The sequence below is a fragment of the Astatotilapia calliptera genome, chromosome 7, assembly GCF_964374335.1.
Source record: "Astatotilapia calliptera chromosome 7, fAstCal68.1, whole genome shotgun sequence".
In the NCBI taxonomy this organism is placed as follows: Eukaryota; Metazoa; Chordata; class Actinopteri; order Cichliformes; family Cichlidae; genus Astatotilapia; species Astatotilapia calliptera.
Window position 1 is genome coordinate 51817979 of NC_137428.1, and position 18989 is coordinate 51836967.

General features: G+C 44.1%; 1 protein-coding gene across 3 annotated transcripts in view; it reads left to right on the forward strand.

Moving 5' to 3' along the window:
• Window positions 1-18989, forward strand: part of plxnb2b (plexin b2b) — a 145737-nt gene that overhangs the window by 99556 nt on the left and 27192 nt on the right. For all 3 annotated transcript variants that reach the window (XM_026175356.2, XM_026175357.2, XM_026175358.2), the window contains 5 exons: window positions 9092-9197; window positions 9880-10016; window positions 10471-10653; window positions 11621-11714; window positions 14617-14814. In XM_026175356.2, the coding sequence (XP_026031141.2) occupies window positions 9092-9197; window positions 9880-10016; window positions 10471-10653; window positions 11621-11714; window positions 14617-14814 (718 nt within the window). The remainder of the gene's footprint in view (window positions 1-9091; window positions 9198-9879; window positions 10017-10470; window positions 10654-11620; window positions 11715-14616; window positions 14815-18989) is intronic.

Here is an 18989-nt window from a genome sequence, read left to right on the forward strand (position 1 = left end):
GACTGCAGTTTTTTAACTGTTGCCTTATCTACTAAACTAAAACAAGAGTTTTAGTTGTTAACTATGTCAGTGATGGTCTAAAGATTACAAAATCAGACTTCTTCAGTGTTTCCAGTTTGTTCTCTTAAATGGCAAATCCAGGTTCAATAGTTGTGTAGGGTGGACACCCTGTCTAAATGATGAGACCTAAAAGGCACATACAGCTGACTGTCATCTGCATAGACATGATAAGAAATGTCAGTAAAAGATTGGACGATGCCAAAGAAAGGAAATAATATAATATGAACCCTGTGGACCTGGACTGAACCCTGTGGAACCCCACACATGAACCTGCTCATCCTAATAGAGAAAATCCTGTCTGATAAGAAGGAGGAAAACCAACACAGCACCAGAAATATAACCCAAAACCTAGAACCTATTAAGTAAAATGTTATGGTCAATGGTATCAAAGGTTGCTCTCAGATGAAGTAAAATGATTACAGAACAAATCCCTGCAGCAGAATCCACTGAAAAGACCTTTATGGATAAAGATAGGGGTCCAGTGGTGTGCTGCTTTTGAAAGCCAGACTGAAAAGGGTCAAAAATCTGTCATTTGCATAGTAAAGATTTGAACTGGCTTTCTAAAATCATTTTAATCATTCAAAATTACCAATAGAGCTGGCATCAAAATTGGACTTATTCTGTAAAGAAGTTACAACAGCATGTTTAAAGTAGGATTACCTCAATGAGCTATTAATGAAGCAATGATGGACCAATGCTTGTGAGAGTCCCAGACAGGACAGAAGGAGGAACTAACTGTATGGTCACCATGAGCATGATGAGGTTTCATCTTGCCTTTTACTGCAGTCAAGTCATCTAGTCAAGAAGTAAATGATTCAGGACACCGAGCACCATTGTTACAGGCGGAGGAACCCGAGGAGCTTTTGAAGTTCAGGACCATCATCTTATTTACAAAATGACTGAAAAAACAATCACAATCAGAAAGTAACAGAACATGCAAAGGTGCTGTTGACGGTTTCAAATAATACCCTTGGATTATTCTATTACAGTTTATTATTAAAATAAGAGGATCTAGCTTTTTTATTGCCTTATTATAAAAGTGAAGAAATTCTCTGAAATATTTACCATGGACCACCCAACCCATGGACTTCCACAGCTACTCTGCTTTTTAAAAGGAATGTCCAAGGCCACAAGTTCAGAGTTATTACCAGTTTTGTAAGGAGTGACCTGACTGAGAATGGCAAGGTAGTGTTCATTAATGGTGGCAGCAAGGAGCTCAACATTATTATCAGAAGAATTAGAAAAATTTAAAAAAGAAGAAAACTTGAAAATAACAGAATCATCAATGAAGCTCCTGCGCTTAACACAAACTTTGAAATAACAAGTACGAGTTACAAGAAAACAAATGAATTTATTAGGGGTGCAACGATACACAAAATTCACGGTTCGGTTCGGTTCGATACTTTGGTGTCACGGTTCGATATTTTTTCGATACAAAAAAATGTTCATGCCTTTTTAATTTGTCATTTATTAAAATTATAAATATATATTTTAACTCAAAAGTACAGTTTTTAAATTTAATGTCGCTGAAACAAAAGTAATTTAAAAAATAAATATATCTCAGGGCTCTCAAAATTTCAAAATCCCTGGTAGCCCTTCGGGCAGGGACTCTTCAGTTTTTGGTAGCCCAAAATAAATGTAAGTGGCCCGAATAAAAAAGAGAGCAATTTTTTGATTGATGTTTTGTTTCCTGTTTTGTTTCCTTTACAATATTATACATTAAAGTATAATATTGTAAAGGAAACAAAACATTAATCAAAAAATTGTTGAAAAACAAATTACAACATTGTATAAAAATTACAATCATCAACTCAAATACTTGGTTCTAATTGAACAGAAATTTCTATGAACTTGTAAGAACTGTGTAGGACATGAATCAGTCTGTGTCAGATCCTGAATTTGAAATTTCCACTGAAGTCACGGGTAAGAGGCATGTGGAACCAAGATCGAGGCCATTTGCTTTTTGAAGTTTGCAAAGACTGCTAAATTTTGCCAGTGGTAGTTCACTCTTTGCAACATAGTACGCTGTTCTAAACAGATTTTTCAGGTTTATTTTTAGTATGTTATTTGCAATTGGTGTTTGTTCTGGGAAAGATATTGCAGACTGAGCAATAATGCATTTCTTGCATTTCTAATGGGGGCCTTTCTTAAAATGACTGGTCCCAGTAACAAAGGCGCTTGTCGACTCAGAAATCGAGAGAAAACCAACAACACACCCGGCAGAACATTATGTTATTTACACGGGTGCACATAAGTGGTCCGCATGTGCGCATTCGCTGTCAAAATAAAAGACGCGCACCAGATAAGAAGTTGCAACGCGCGTTTGCGTCCATATAAAAAGCACTGTTTTTGTCCGCTAGAGTGGGATTTTCACGGCACATTCCGCACCACATCTCTGTGCGTTCATCATTTGTTTGAAACCAGCTCACCTCCTGCAACCACTTTTCCGAGAATACGCGCTTCTTTTGTGGTTCGGACTCCTTCTGACATTTCTTTGGAGGTAGAGGAACACTAAAGTAATTGCTTAAAGGAGCTTCTTCGACATCTTTAAGAGTTTTAAACAAATGTCTGTCCTCCTCCAGAAAATCTTATGTATGCAAGCACGCGTTGCAACTTCATATCTTGTGCGCGTTTTTTTTTTGTTTTTGTTTTTGTTTTTTTGACAGCGAATGCGCACCTGCGGACCACTTATGTGCAGCCCCGGTTATATAGCTCGTCATATTGCAGCCACAGAAATTCTTTTGTCCATGAAACCATAAAGCTGCACTTTCTTTTTGCCTTATAGTCTGATTTGTCAGAACTTTTCCGTTTTGTGGTAAGCTTTTCTTTGGCTGTCACTTCTTCACCCTGACCTGTCTTATTTGGCTCAGCAGAACTAAAATATATATCCTGCTGCTTTTACACACATAACGGTCAGCGATTCTCTGCGCGATCAACCTCTCACATGTTTAAGCTGCGGGAGATTTCACTTGTCATGTTTGCATAGTAAGCTAACGATTGATAAGATGATGTCAGAGGAATTGGTGCACAAATTATCATCACTCATCAATCATTGCTGTCGCTCTCTATACACAGTTGTGCAATTGCAAAGTGAAAGCAAAAAAACAAGCGCAAATTCAAACGCGATTTCAATATGTCACATATTGACAGTGGCTCACCGATGCCAATGACACAATTACCCAGCTACATTTCCGAAAGAATGCAAAAGCATTGACATATATTTTTCCTTCCTATAATAGCCCGACGGGCAGGGCAGAGATAGATTTTGGTAGCCCGACTGGAAAAATCGCTAGCCCCGGGACCTCGGGCTAGCGATTTTGCAAGCCCTGTATCTGATTGAGGAATCACTCATCTTTGGAAAAGAGAGTTTATTACAGAGAAATGGCTCTTTCCAAAATAAAAGCTATACTATACGCTTCTTCTGGGCTATATTCTCAGCAGCATATTGTAGCGGGTCAGGGCTGTTCGGGGTTCTGTTTGTACAGTTATGTTTTGTTTATGTTGCCATAGTGACGGGTGACGCCCTCTCGCTGCGACGTTGTGTCCTTCCGGGGTCAGAGGGCGCCCTGTGTGTTGGTGTTGTTGTTGTTGCTGTGCGGTTGCTGCGCTGAGCAGTTAGCTAGCGGCAGTGTTCTTCTGCAGATGTCAATAAACGGCTGTGCTCCCTGGCTAGCAAGACCAAAGGACACCTCCGTCTCCTCGTTGTCTGAGCTCGCCACATTGGTGTCAGAAGTGGGATGATGGTGGCACCCCATGTTCTGACCCGAGTGACTTTTCCCCCGCCGGTGGTGACCTGCCGGTGCGCCAAAAGAAGGCACCTGGACATTTGCAAAGTGAAAGCAAAAAACAAGCGCAAATTCAAACGCGATTTTAATATGTCACATATTGACAGTGGCTCACCGATGCCAGTGACATAATTACCCAGCTACATTTCCGAAAGAATGCAAAAGCATTGACATATATTTTTCCTTCCTACAATAGCCCGACGGGCAGGGCAGAGATAGATTTTGGTAGCCCGACTGGAAAAATCGCTGGCCCCGGGACGTCGGGCTAGCGATTTTGCAAGACCTGTGTTACAGGCATGGCCCTTTAAGGATGAAGCCTGATGGGAAATGTATTCGGGATGTGTGTAGCGGGACTGCCTGGTGTGTGTGTGAAGAGAGAGAGCGGAGAAGGGGGAAATAAATAAAAGGAATATAATAACTCCCTCGACAGCCAGAGTTGTGTCGGCGATGCTCGCTGTGAGTAAACTGTTTCAGCCCATTGTACGCGGTGTTCGTGCCTTAGAGAAGAAATAAAGTTCGGTGAAGCAGTTTCCTACGCCTCCTTCGATCTTTTTGCTAGCGGAGTTGACCTGTATAGTAAGCTGTTGCCGGCTACGAGTCAGTTACAGAACCTTCAAGTAACTGCCAGAGGTTTCCTTACTACGGTTCGGGGCCGCGGATCTGGCGCGGTAACACCTGTATTTGATTGAGGAAACACTCATCTTTGGAAAAGAGAGTTTATTACAGAGAAATGGCTCTTTCCAAAATAAAAGCTATACTATACGCTTCTTCTGGGCTATATTCTCAGCAGCATATTGTAGCGGGTCAGGGCTGTTCGGGGTTCTGTTTGTACAGTTATGTTTTGTTTATGCTGCCATAGTGACGGGTGACGCCCTCTCGCTGCGACGGTGTGTCCTTCCGGGGTCAGAGGGCGCCCTGTGTGTTGTTGTTGTTGTTGTTGCTGTGCGGTTGCCGCGCTGAGCAGTTACTTAGCGGCAGTGTTCTTCTGCAGATGTCAATAAACGGCTGTGCTCCCTGGCTAGCTCACGGGAAGCAAGACCAAACGACACTTCCGTCTCCTCGTTGTCTGAGCTCGCCACATTGGTGTCAGAAGTGGGATGATGGTGGCACCCCATGTTCTGACCCGAGTGACTTTTCCCCCGCCGGGGCCCGTTCTTCGTACCTCGCTAAGTAAGTTAGCTGGATTTGATTGTTGACGATTTCGCGTGATCTTGGATCGTTCGGTTCCCCGAAGCTCATCCGGGACTTGCTGTCATAGCAACAGAGCCGTAAGCGTAAACCTGCTCGGGAGCAGGTTTACTTTATGTAAACAGGATTAGATCGCGGCCACGCAGGTATGTCCGCTTCATTTATACGAAAGCAACAGCGATATTCCACCACTGTTTCACCATAAATAAATAACATCAATGTAACCAAAGATAATGCAGCACTTGATCCTTTTATTGATTTCACACAGATACATACAGGTCATTTCCTAAAAAAGGGAAATGTACTATTAACATTCTATTACATGTATGTGATTATTACAGATGTAAGTCATATTTCAGAGTAGTAATAGTAAATTACTTCGTGTAAGCAAGATGAGAGACCACGGCTATAAAAGCGAAGGTGGATTTGGGAAGCCTGTCGCAGCCATGTCCTGTCCGTTTACGCGAGCAACCCATTGCGGAAGGTGCAAGATTGATAAGGAGAGTCCTCAGAATCCAGCGTATATTGCGGGACAGACAGGATCCTTTAGCTCAGCGCGACAGTGTGCTCATAGAGAGATATCGATTTTCCCGTGAGGATATTATTTACTTAACCAACTTGTTGACGAGGGGGTGCAGGACCACCACCTGTCTTTTTTTGCTCTGCCCTTTTCTTGGTTGCTGTTATGAACAAACAAACAGATTATTTCAGGGTTTCTTTGCAAGAGACTAAAAGCAATATAAGTGATAAATATTACCATTCTGTAGCATATTCTCATATTTCACTTTTACTTGTTCCCATGTTCTAGTGGGTCCTGTTGTGGCTCTAATGTGAAAGGGGATATAATATAACATGATATAATATAATGTAATATAATATTGGATAATATAGTGTGATATGATAAATCTACCCTACCGCCTACTGGTGTTGGCCAGAGGGGCCGATGGCGCGATATGGCAGCCTGGCTTCTGTCAGTCTGCCCCAGGGCAGCTGTGGCTACAACCGTAGCTGCCTCCACCAGTGTGTGAATGTGAGAGTGACTGAATAGTGGCATTGTCATGCGCTTTGGGTGCCTTGAAAAGCGCTATATAAATCCACTCCATTATTATTGTTATTATTGAATTACTTACGAGTTTAATTTGTCAGCAACTTTCTGCCAGCCCTCTCTCCTTGCTTTTGCAGCCTTTGCAGTGTTCCCTTGCGTTTTAATTAAACTCTGAAACTCCTGAAATCCCTCACTCAAGAGTTCTTGCTCTGCTGCCGAAAAATACCGAGCGCGCTCCTTCGACATTTTCGCCGACCAATCAGAGGGTTGCCGATCAATGTTTCTACTATCGATGCGTAGCCCCTTTTACGACACCCAGTGATCTCACATTACTTCATCCAGCTGTACTAATCGTCAACAGCAGGTGTGTTCGGAGAACCGGATTAGCGAGCTCACGGTTAGCGCGATGATTTGGTCTTGGATGTAGTAAGCGACGTACGAAGAACGGGCCCCCGGTCGTGACCGGCCGGTGCGCCAAAAGAAGGCACCTGGACATTTGCAGGACTTTGTGTGGGGTAATGGGGTCGTCGGGGACGACTGACCCCTTAGGTGGGGGCTATGTAGCGGGTCAGCGCTGTTCGGGGTTCTGTTTGTACAGTAATGTTTTGTTTATGTTGCCATAGTGACGGGTGACGCTGCGACGGTGTGTCCTTCCGGGGTCAGAGGGCGCTCTGTGTGTTGTTGTTGCTGTGCGGTTGCCACGCTGAGCAGTTAGCTAGCGCAGTGTTCTTCTGCAGATGTCAATAAACGGCTGTGCTCCCTGGCTAGCTCACGGGAAGCAAGACCAAACGATACCTCCGTCTCCACCTTGTCTGAGCTCGCCACAATATTAAACATATCAGGTCCCCATAAGGAGAATCATGTGCTAACGGCTGTCTAAATGACTCGGGTAAAGTTTGTAGCATGCATGCTTGTTGTTTTTGTCTGCTTCCACTTGTCTTTGCACTAGGATGATGTCGGCGTAAATGTGCAGTCATATTCGTTGTGTTCCCACTAGTGCTGTCAGCGTTAATCTCGTTGAAATGACGTTAACGCCACAACACGGCAAATCTCCGTTAACGAGCTACCCCTGCATGGGGCTAGACGGCCAACATGTTAACGAGCTAACTGAGCTAACACACTAGTTCCCACCCATGTAATTGAGCATTGCGTGGCACATCCAACATACTGTTTTACTTTAGTCCATGACGCGCTTACCTTCAGGGTCATACATCACATGAAAACGTCTGTGAAGGTTCTCAGTCATCCAGGTCATCGTAGTCAAAAGAGCTTGCAAAGAAAAGCGTCTGGACTTCTTTCCAAGACAAGATTCCAAGACACAAGAAGTGGAATCCTTCACTGCGCACATTAACGCTGTGGATAAGAACATCAAGTTCACCAGGGAAGACACAAAGGACAACTGTCTGCCTTTCCTGGACTGCGCTGTGCACATTGAAGAGAACGGCAAACTCAACATCGAAGTTTACCGGAAGCCCACACACACGGACCAGTACCTCCTCTTTGACTCCCATCACCCTTTGGAACACAAACTTGGAGTAATCAGGACCCTACACCACCGGGCAGAACATGTTCCCTCTAAGCCTGAAGGGAAAAAGAAGGAACACACACATGTAAAGGAAGCACTCAAAACGTGCGGCTATCCTAAATGGGCGTTCTTAAAGTCAGCAAAGAGGCACAGAAAAGAAGATCAGACACCAGCGAGGGGGGACAGACGCAACAACATTGTCATCCCCTATGTAGCCGGCGTATCAGAGAAACTCAGGAGAGTTTTCTCCAAGCATGACATCCCAGTGTATTTCAGACCCAGCAACATGCTCAGACAGAAACTGGTTCACCCGAAAGACAAAACGCCAAAACACAAACTTAACAATGTGGTGTATGCTGTACAGTGCAGCGAGGAATGCTCAGACCTCTACATTGGAGAGACCAAACAGCCACTTCACAAGCGCATGGCACAACACAGAAGAGCCACCTCCACAGGACAAGACTCAGCAGTCCATCTGCATCTTAAGGATAAAGGACGCTCTTTCGAGGATGCCAATGTTCACATTTTGGACAGAGAGGACAGATGGTTTGAAAGAGGAGTGAAAAGAAGCCATCTATGTCCACTGTGAGCGACCATCTTTGAACAGAGGCGGGGGTTTACGACACCAACTCTCTGCCATCTATAATCCAGTTTTGAGATCCCTTCCCAGACGCCTTAACGCCCACTCACATCCTGGGCCATCTGACCTCAGGAATTCGCATGATAAGGTGGGGCCAGGTTTCACAATGAACACACCCGAAACTCTGGCTGATTGGGACCCACGCCCAGTTTCCCACCTTGGCTCAGGCGATTAGAGGATCATCAGGGGGTCCTTTTGTCCCTCTGTGGGGGGTCCCTCCCACTAGGTTTATATCTGGGACTCTCCACCATTTGACCTTAGAACTGAAGAAGCTTCTCGGATGAGAGGTGAAACGTCTTCAAGCAACTTAAAGAAGTCCAGACGCTTTTCTTTGCAAGCTCCTTTGATCACATGAAAACCAAAATAATTCCAAACGCCAGATCTGAATGAGGGTGGGGGAGGTTCAGTTTGCCATGTTGCAAGGAGAGCTTAACTTCTGTCTCGCTAGCTTGCCCTGCGCTCTTCCTTCTGACGATGCTGTCTGTGTCAGTGGATCTGCGCTCAACAGTGCAGCCTAGGCGGAGTAGTCGAATGCAGATTCACTGAGCGCTCAACACAGACAGCATCGTCAGAAGGAAAGTTGATAAAATAAATTACAAATTTTGTATTGTTCGATACATATGCGTACCGAACCGAAAGCGTAAAATTCTGTTTCTCACTACAAAAAAAGTCATTTTAAAAATATGACTTGTTAGCAGTATAGTGGACATTACCATCATAAAACAGTTGAAACTTGCCTTAATATGTAAATAGTAAATAATTCTTTACCCAGTTTTGAGTTTCCAGGTCAAGTCCCAGCATTTATTTTTGTTTATTTATTAATTTATTTTTTCTGTTGTTCTGATCAGAGTTGTGTGTGAGATTGGACCTGCTGATAAAGCTGACTGGGGACAGGTTGAGATCGAGGTGAATGGAGGGAAGAGAGGAACCTCCTCTGTTTCCTTCACCTACAGGGTAAATGCATATACACACAAACACACTCACAAACACACACGTATACACTGTCCTCAGCTGCACGTCCTCTGTTGAGTTGTACAACTTTTTATTGAGAAATTAAACTCATCCAAAAGCTTTCAGCTGATTTTGTTGTTTTATGGACTGTTTTATGTTTTCCATTTATTAGCTCCAGAGAAACTCTTATCAAAACATACCAAGGGCATGACAGTTAAGAAGACTGACCAAACATGCTAAATGTAACAGTAAATTAGGCACCTAGATGCACATTGCTGTGGTAATTTACTGTACAGTAAGTCAAAATGTGCAGGCATTCCTCTTTAACCAGATGCTGTGCAGCAGTTCCCTTTGTCACTTTAATACTCTAAGAGGCTACAGCGTAGCTATTTAACTGGCTTTTCATATCTCTGGCTCTGCTAAAGCTTCCCCACAGGGGAGTGCTCCTCCTAACTGTTTGCTCAGCAAATTGAGGCAGATGTGGTGCTTGTGGGAGTTTGTGTGTCTGAATGTTTCTGAAAGAGTGGGTCGGGTTAGATCAGGCTGAGAAGCAATGTTTCTGACATGGAGCTGTATCTGTGTGTGTTATTCTAGTGTGTGCCAGCATCTGCCAGTAGTTAGTGTGTACTTGAAATATGAGTGTGTATTAAGGTGGTATTTGGTGACACCCTCTCCCCTTCATTAGGACCCGATGCCTGAGGAGGTGATGCCAAATAGAGGTCCTAAAGCAGGGGGAACCCTCATTACAATCTCTGGACTATTTCTGAATGCTGGCAGTAAGGAAGATGTCCAGGTTACCATCGGAGGGGTGAACTGCAGTGTGTAAGGATTTCTTTTTTTCAATAATTCTCATTCAGACCAAACTTTTTCAATTCAGCCTCTTTAGTTAATAGAGCTACTTGTTATTCAGACATTTAATTCTATGCAAATTCTGCTTTGCGCACATTTTGAAGTCCATAAATTGATTTTTTTTAATATATGTGTATATTCTTGAAGCAAAAAATTGAATTGACCTAAACTTTAGTGTCACAATGAGGAGGGAGTTTTTTCTCTTACAATTTTCCTGTACTGTTGTGACCACCAGTGCTCTGTCAAAACCGATTCGCGGTGACATTTTAGGCAGAGGTAACAGAAAAATAACGAGCAAGAGAAGCAGCAAAGACAGATTTTAACAAGCTGTCAGCCTGCTGCCATGTTGGCTTCCACTGCACGGTGACCTTGTGCCACCCCCACTCCTTCAGACAGCGAGTACTGAGCTATGTCCTTGTCTTGGCAGGGAGCACTTTGGAGAAAATATCACCTGCAGGACAGGAGAATACCGCGTGGATAAAGTGCCCTCTGACCCTCTCGACGTCGTAATGAAGTATGGAAAGAGAACCACAAAAAGCATCCCGGCTAGCTTTCGGTTTGTTGAAAACCCCACTGTGCAGGATCACCAGCCCAAAGCAAGCTTTGTCTGGTCAGTTTAACACAGCAGTATGCAGTCATGGTGTTTGTGACATTCACTCTATCTGTTTGTTACATGTTGTATTTTTACCTTTTTTTTTTTTTTTTTTGCTGAAGGGAGTTCCAAGGATCTACTTTTCATATTCACTCTGAAGTATCTGAAATATCTACCTAATAAGACCAATATGACCAAGTACTAAATGCATTCTGTACATACATATGGTCTTACTGAGTAGGTATGATCAAAAATTCATAGTTGGATAAGAAACTCTCCCTCTCTGACTTGACTAACTCTGTTATTTTGCGAGTCCAAATTTCCCCAACCTGTAAACCTCAGAAGTGTGAAAATGCCATTCTGATTACTGTCTTGATGGCCAAAAATAAGAGAATAAGACACAGGCTGACTTTTACTTTTGAATATGTGCTTTAAAATAAAAAGAAAAAAGCTTCTAAGTTGACATTAGTGACACAGGCAAATAGGATTGTTCTGTATGTAGAAAACTGAACACTTAGAAACTTACCTGCCTTGTTCTTTGCCCTGCAGATTTCTGTCTGAAGCTTTGGGAAACCTTAATAATGTCATTAAACTTCTTGTGTTTAAAACTAGGATCTAGGATTTTTTCCTCCAAGAGTTGCTGAGTGTGCGTGTGTGCATTTAATAGTGATTGGCTGAAACTGGCTGAACCATTGCTGCTTTTGGTGTTGTAACAAACTGCTTGATAATTGCTGAAAATTGATGCATTTGATGGTTCCCTTGCTTTTTCTGCTGCAATTCTGACACACGATTAGGTACACTGACTAAAACAACAGACGACAGTTTGTTTTCATCTCCAGTGAAAATTACCCCAGGTGCATTTTAAGAACTGTCTGTCGTCCTGTGAGCTTGTGCTCTCGTCTTTGTTTGGCTGGGAATACATTTGATTAATATGTATTTTCCTGTGTTTTTGGTGTGAATAGATATGTTTGTTTGTGTGTTTTAGTGGAGGGAGGAACATTGTGGTAACCGGCTCCGGATTTGACATAATCCAGACTGCAATCATGAAGGTCCAGGGAGGCAACTGGTCGGCTTCAGAGGTTCCTGTTCATTTTCCGTATCTTCATCTGAGTCAATGCACTGATGCATCTCTGACAGTCATTATCTTAGATCTTCTTACCCTTTCTCCTAAATGTTGCTTTTTCTCCCATGTTTTCCCTCTCTCACAGTACCACCACTCTTCAATTCCCCCACTTCTCATGAACCCCAACTCTAGTTTTGATTCATTCAAACTCTGTGAAGCATTGCAATTAAACGAACACACAACAATAAACAAAACACACATGTCCACTCCTCCTTGCTGCCACTGATCAGTGAGATTTTATAATACTTCATGTCACTTCCTGAGCCATAAATCCCTAAAACCTGTAGGATTGCAGATATTACCACCAATGTTTCACCCTCACCCAGAATGTAACTATGGCCCTCGTCCAGCTCAATCAGGTAGGACTGACTGTGCCAGGGAACTTTAAGGACCTGCACACAGCTTGCCACCGTCTGCCCTCCAGTGTACTGGGCAGTCTTAAGAAGTAGCAGTTTTGTTCATTTAATTTAAAGGAAATGATTTTAAACCAGAATCAGGGTTACTGAAGATTATGTGCCTGTTTCACTCTTCACGATTTTACTCCCGTCCCAGCGAAGTCCCCTGGCCCTGCTACCAAGGGACAGAAAAATAATTTTCTGGCTGCCACAAACTAGCAGTAGATGTAAAGTGTTATCTCAAAGACCTTGGTTGGTCAGCCTCACAAGCTTCTCTTGGTTTAAGTCCATCTCTGAGCCAGACCCAAATATGAGGACCCATTATGGCTGCTGACATATATTTAAAAACATGTAGATTTCTAGGTCAAGTTGCTGACCTGAACTTTATTTATTGTGTGTGGTTTTATTCTCTGTAAAGACCAACTAGTTCTTATTTTGGATTTTAAACTTCCTGTGAGTCCTTGAGTCTGTGCAGCATATGTTTGTAGTTACAACCTAGATGGATTTTTATAGACTTCTAAATCGCAGTTGATTGGACCGCAGAAAATCCTACTAAATAGTTGCTTCGAAATGTTTACTTATACCAAATGTGACTGTTGCACACCTTATGGAAGCAACAAAAATAACGTTTTAATGGATGGATCATGTTAAAGTTCCAGCACATACCTATGGTACAGTATTGTTTGTGCTGTTGGCAAAGTGATGTACCTAATCACACTGAGAAAAGTTCCTTTAAAAAGGGGTTGGTAGAACTTGTTTATCTAGAAGATAAATATGGGACTGATTTAATGTTTATATACAGCAAAATGCATTTATGTGTATGTATGATTATGGGACCTCCATTGTCTAAAAAACAAAAGTGTGCTACAGTCAGCCAGACACCTTCCCACGATGTTAAATGTGTAGTGAAAGATTGGTATGGATTTATATTTGTTCCATCAAATAGAAATCTATATAATGTTAATAACATTCAAAAGTTATTTTGAAGACTGGACTAATTCACATACCTTCAGATCTCATTGTTTCAGGTACATTAATGCAGTGATTTATTCAACATTAAATTTTTGATACAGTCTCTAAATAGAGTAAACTATTTTTGTGGGTCCCCTGGAGTTCTTTACTTTTCCTCTACTATATAAATGTAATTGTAGTTCAGGTCAGGTGGTTGCCAGGCAATGTAATGTTGTCATAATAGATGCCATAATAGTCAAATTAAGTGGATGCAAATTAGATGCTACTGCTGTCAAATGAAAATGATACAATGCTTTTATGAAGTTTTATATTTGCATATATGCAAAAAGTTGGTCATTTGCAGTTTGATTGTAGGTGGCTGCTAGGCAACATAATGTTGTCAAATCTAATCCAGATAACATGTAGCTGTGTGCCACATGTGGATGCTGAATCCTGATTGTGTAGGAGGAGTATACGGACAGATTTGGCATGTTATAGTAGTGAGTGTAAATATACATTCAAAATGCCTTCAAATGGGCAATTTGCAAGATTTTTAAAAGGTGAAGGGGAGAATTTGAAGAAATTCTGGTTTTGATATTATGCCAGAGACTTCTGTGACGTGCTTCTTCTTTCAGCTGCTCACAATAAGCATTAGAGAACCCGGTCCCTGCGGAAAGGTGTGAGTGTGTCTAAAATTGGTAGTTTTACACGTATTTCTATTGTATTCTACTTCTAAACCAATTTTAGCCCTGTGTGAATCACTATTTAAAAGACAAAATATTTCAGAAAAAATAACAAATATCAAATTAACACCTTTTATTAACTTAATTATTAGCCTTATTTTCTGAAGTTTGGCACTTGAATTTACAATGACACCCTGATTACAGTCCAGATGTTTCCTAACCACCTATTGACATGTTTAGAAAGAGGGTGAGTCCCAATCACAGGATATTGTACATTGTTACACTGCACACTAGATACCAAAACATAGGAATTACCGGTACTATTATGTCTGAAAACTTAAAATGTGTGTTCTCAGTCTTTCTGTTATGTGTTAATAATGACATTTTGATGCCTTTGCTTTGTTCTGTTGGAAAACTTTACCTACTTGTAGAACCGTGGAGTTTAGCTGTCATGCACGTAGTGTCGAAACAATGAGAGTGACAGAAATATCACCATCAGTCCAGTTAATCACAAACAAGCATAGAAAGGCAGTGGAGGAGTGACTCAGTGTGAGTTATGATTCATCAGAGGCCTCATTCTATGATTGAAGATTGAGATTTTAATAGAATGACTGAAAAGACGCACATCATTTTACCTTCCCCATTGTACCAAAACAAGCTTTTTCTTCCCCCCCACAGTCTATTACCATGTATTATATTCACTCCAGTAACGCCCAGTGTTTGCATTATTATTTTTAGTGCTGCTCCATATTTTCCATGCTGTAATTTCCTGCATTTTTTGTCATGCTTGTATTTGTAAAACGCTTTACTGTCCTTCTATCCAACTCAGCTTGCCCATGAGAAGAACGACACAGTCATCCAGTTTCAGTCTCCAACAGTAAACGGCTCCTTAAACCAGCACTTGAAAACAGTCATCAAGCTGGACAACTGGGAGAAGGAGCTGAAGCCCTTTCACTACCACCCTAACCCCAGCTTCAATAATCTACAAAACAAGATCATCACTGCGAACAGCATGATTATCGTTACTGTGAGTACAACCATGAGGTCACTTTAATGCAGTTGCAGTACTATGTTTTCCCTTTTTTCCCTGAAGAGTCGGTGTCTGCTGTGTGTCCTAATTAAGACAAACTGTCTTATTATCTGACTTGAGGATAAAAATGGAAAAGATGCTGAGTTGCATTTGCTGCACATTTGTCATTTGAGCTCAGTGAACGCTTTGGCTTGGAAGCAAAAAAGATTTTTCTTAAAAAATGTTCATTTTATGATATAATAAACACGCTTTTAGTGTAATGCTGTAAAACTGTTTTATGACAAACACTGCAGGGTCACAAAAAGATTAACACCAGAAAACGCACGTGCAAGTGTTTACACAAAAAGTAGTTTCGTAACACTTATCTGAAATCATGCAGTGTTTTTTGGGCAGGGGCCCCAATTAAACAAAGCTTTGTTCTCTTTCATAGCATTCGTTTCGTGTCTCACTATGGGAACGCCTCCTGCGTGACCTCATCAGAAGCTCAAATACCATTACGCCAGCCCTTACAGGCTGGCTAGGTGACGCCCATGTCAGGAGGGGCCAGTGCCTCCCTATATAATAGGCTGACATAGCGTCAGATGTCATTCAAAAACCTCTTCTCGCTTCTCACAGAAGCCTGTAGACAACTGTGCTATTGGGTGCTAAAGCTAAACTGTCCACAGATTCGAGTGAACAACTCGGTCGCCGGGCGCTTTGTTCCCAGCTTTCAGTTGTCCACTAGCATACAAGCAGTAGCAATACTGTTCTGTGGCTAGTGCGGGTGCCAAGTAGCAATACTTTCACCCAGGGAAGTAGCAATACTTTCCGAAAGCGAAGTAGCAACACTCTGCTAATAAAGGTACCCCTAGCTTCACCATCAGGTAGCAATACCCTTCGACGCTAGCGGTTTTACACATTAGGTAGCAATACCTGTAGAAAAGTAGCAACACTTTTCACCCCACGCTAGCGAGGAATAGCAATATTCTCCGCACTCAGTGTCAGTCTCGCTAACGTGCGCAACCCTCTAGCTAACCATGGCTACGACGGCCAACGAAGTTGCAAAACTTTGTCCTTGCGGCAAGAAGATTTCTGCCTGGGATACACACCCCGTGTGTGCGGCATGCCTGGGCTTATCTCACGCTCAGGCTGCCCTGACACCTGCACACGACTGTATCCACTGCGCGGCTGTCCCACGCAAACTACTCCGCCGCAGGCTAGCTCGCCGGGCTAACCTGTCGGGCGGCGACCCTTTGCTGTGTGAGGCTGCTGCGGCGCAAGGAGAAACTGAGATGCCCGATGATTTGGCCGCAACGCCAGGGCCGAGCTGGGCAGAGGCAGACCCTCAGCCCATCGCGACCGCTTTCCCGTCGCTGGAGGCACACGGAGATCGTGTGTTTTTCCGCGATGCTGAAGTCACCTGGGGAGGAGATGCTAACGAGGAGGACGATTCCACCTCCTTGGCTAGCATCAGCTGGGCTGCAAAGCCCTTGGCTAGCATCAGCTGGGCTGCAAAGCCCTCGGCTACCGGCGAGGTTGAAAAACCGACACCGCCGTCTCCCCTGGATCTCGACATGCAGGACATGTGCAAGCGCGCAGCCGCTAGGCTCAACATCCTGTGGCCCGCCATACAAACAGAGGTTGTAAAGTCTCGTTTTGACGGTAAGAAATTGCCGAAGGCGAAAAAGACGGGGAAGCATGTGTTGCCTGTTTTTCCTGAGCTACTCGATGAGATAGCGGTGACATGGAAAGCAAAACCTTACAGCGAGAAACACCCCATCAAGGGGAGCTCCCTGCTGGATTGTGAGGGGATGGAGTCTATCGGCCTCCGCCGGATGCCACAAGTGGAGCCGTTGGTGGCGAGCCATCTTCACCCGAAGACGTCTCTGTCCTCATCGGCCCCATCTCTCCCCTCCAAAACAGACCGCTTCCTGTCTAGCCTTACAGATAAGTGCTACAAGGCAGCGGCTCTGTCAGTAAGAGCCCACAACGCCTCTTCTATGCTAATGGCTTACCAAGCTGAGCTAGAAGAGGACATGACAGCTAACACAGATACCACAGTGTGGGATGAAATCTGCGTTATAACTGACCACGTCCTCCGCCTCCACAAGGTAGCCATACAGGCTACTGGGAGAGCCATGGGCCTCATGGTTCTTCAGGAGCGAGCACGCTGGCTCGGGCTCACCAACCTGACGACTAAGGAAAAAGAGGAACTCCTCGACACCCCTGTCGTCCCTCACGGTCTCTTCGGTGCGGCTGTTACATCCATGCAGAAGAGATGTGAGGAGAAAAAGAGAGAATAGAATAGCCTTTATTGTCATTGTACAGAGTACAACGAAATTGGAGTGCCACTCCCTTGGTGCAAGTTTCAATAATAAATATAAATGTAAAATATAAAAAGTACAAAAAAAACAATCGTAAGTACTCAAACAATAGTATGTACAATATATACAGGATAGCAGCATTAATATAATGACAGTATGAATAGCAGCATAATATAATGACAGTGACGGTATGGAATAGGTTCAATTGTTTTTGTGCTTATTTACTACGGTGATAGCTCTGGGAAAGAAGCTATCCCTGAATCTGTTTGTCCTGGTTTTATGTGACCTGTACCGTCGGCCTGACGGTAATAGTTCAAACAGTTGGTTGCTGGGGTGAGAGTGGTCCTTGATGATATTGCCAGTTCTGCTGAGGTACCGAGAGTTTGCAGTGACCTCCAGGCTGGGCAGAGAGCAGCCAGTGATCTTCTGGGCTGTGTTGATGACCCTCTGCAGTACTTTCCTGTCTGCAGCTGAGCACCCTGCATACCATGTTGTTATGCCGTACGTTAGGATGCTCTCTATGGTGGCTCTGTAAAATGTCACCAGCAGCCTCTCCTCCAGGTTGTTCCTCCTGAGCACTCTCAGAAAGTGGAGACGCTGCTGGGCCTTTTTAACCACCGCTGTAGTATTTGCAGTCCAGGAGAGGTCATCAGATATCTGCACGCCCAGAAACCTCATGGAGTGTACCCTCTCCACACAGCTCCCGTGAATGTAAAGTGGGGCCGGGTCTGCTCTGCCCTTCCTGAAGTCCAAGATAAGTTCTTTAGTTTTCGTGGTGTTCAGTTGGAGGTTGTTAACTGAACACCACTCAGTCAGTCTGTTGACCTCATCTCTGTAGTCCGACTCCTCCCCCCTTGAGATGAGTCCAACCACTGTGGTGTCATCCGCGAACTTTATGATGGTGTTTGAGAGATGGGTAGGGGAGCAGTCGGATGTGTAGAGCGTAAACAGGAGGGGACTCAAAACACATCCTTGTGGAGACCCGGTGCTGAGTGTGATGGTGCTGGACCGGTGGGGGCCGAGTCTGACAGACTGTGGTCTATTTGTCAGGAAGTCCTTGATCCAGAGGCAGATGGGGGTGGAGAGTCCCAGGTGAGACAGTTTCTGGACCAGGATCTCCGGGATGATATGATTGAATGCTGAGCTGAAGTCCAGAAAGAGCATTCTCACATAGCTTCCTCGGTGCTCCAGGTGACTCAGCGCAGTGTGGAGCGCTATGGTGATAGCGTCCTCGGTGGAACGATTTTTCCTGTAGGCAAATTGGTGGGGGTCCAGAGTGGGAGGCAGACCGGCCCTGATGTGCTGACAGACCAGTCTCTCAAAGCACTTCATCACTACAGGCGTAAGTGCAACAGGCCTGTAGTCATTTGGGCTGGCCACAGCTGTCTTCTTGGCGATGGGGATGATGGTGGAGGTTTTGAGGCAGGGCGGGACGGTGTTTGATGACAAGGAAAGGTTGAAGATTTTAGTGAAGACTCCGGTCAGTTCGTCAGCACATGCTCTGAGAACCTTTCCATGTATTCCATCAGGACCTGCCGCCTTCCTGGGATTCACAGATGATGAGGCTCTGAAACTCTGCCTGCCGAGGAGGGCCCAGCACGCCACCCCAGCAGCGCCGCGCCAGTCATTCGCGCAGGCAGCGTCTCGCCCGGTCCCCGCTTTCAGGATTCCCAAAGTGCCTAAGACGCAGGCAGCCCCCCAGGCTGCCGGGGCCACTAAGAATCCATGGACTCGGAAGCAGTCTCCCCAGGCCAGACCTCAAGCGGCCCCTCCTCCTCCCCCCGCTGCCGCGATCGTGAGGAGGAAGAAGCGGCCGGCCTGACAGCCTCTCCTCTAGGCGGGAGCGAACCCAGTTTCCCCCCTTCATGG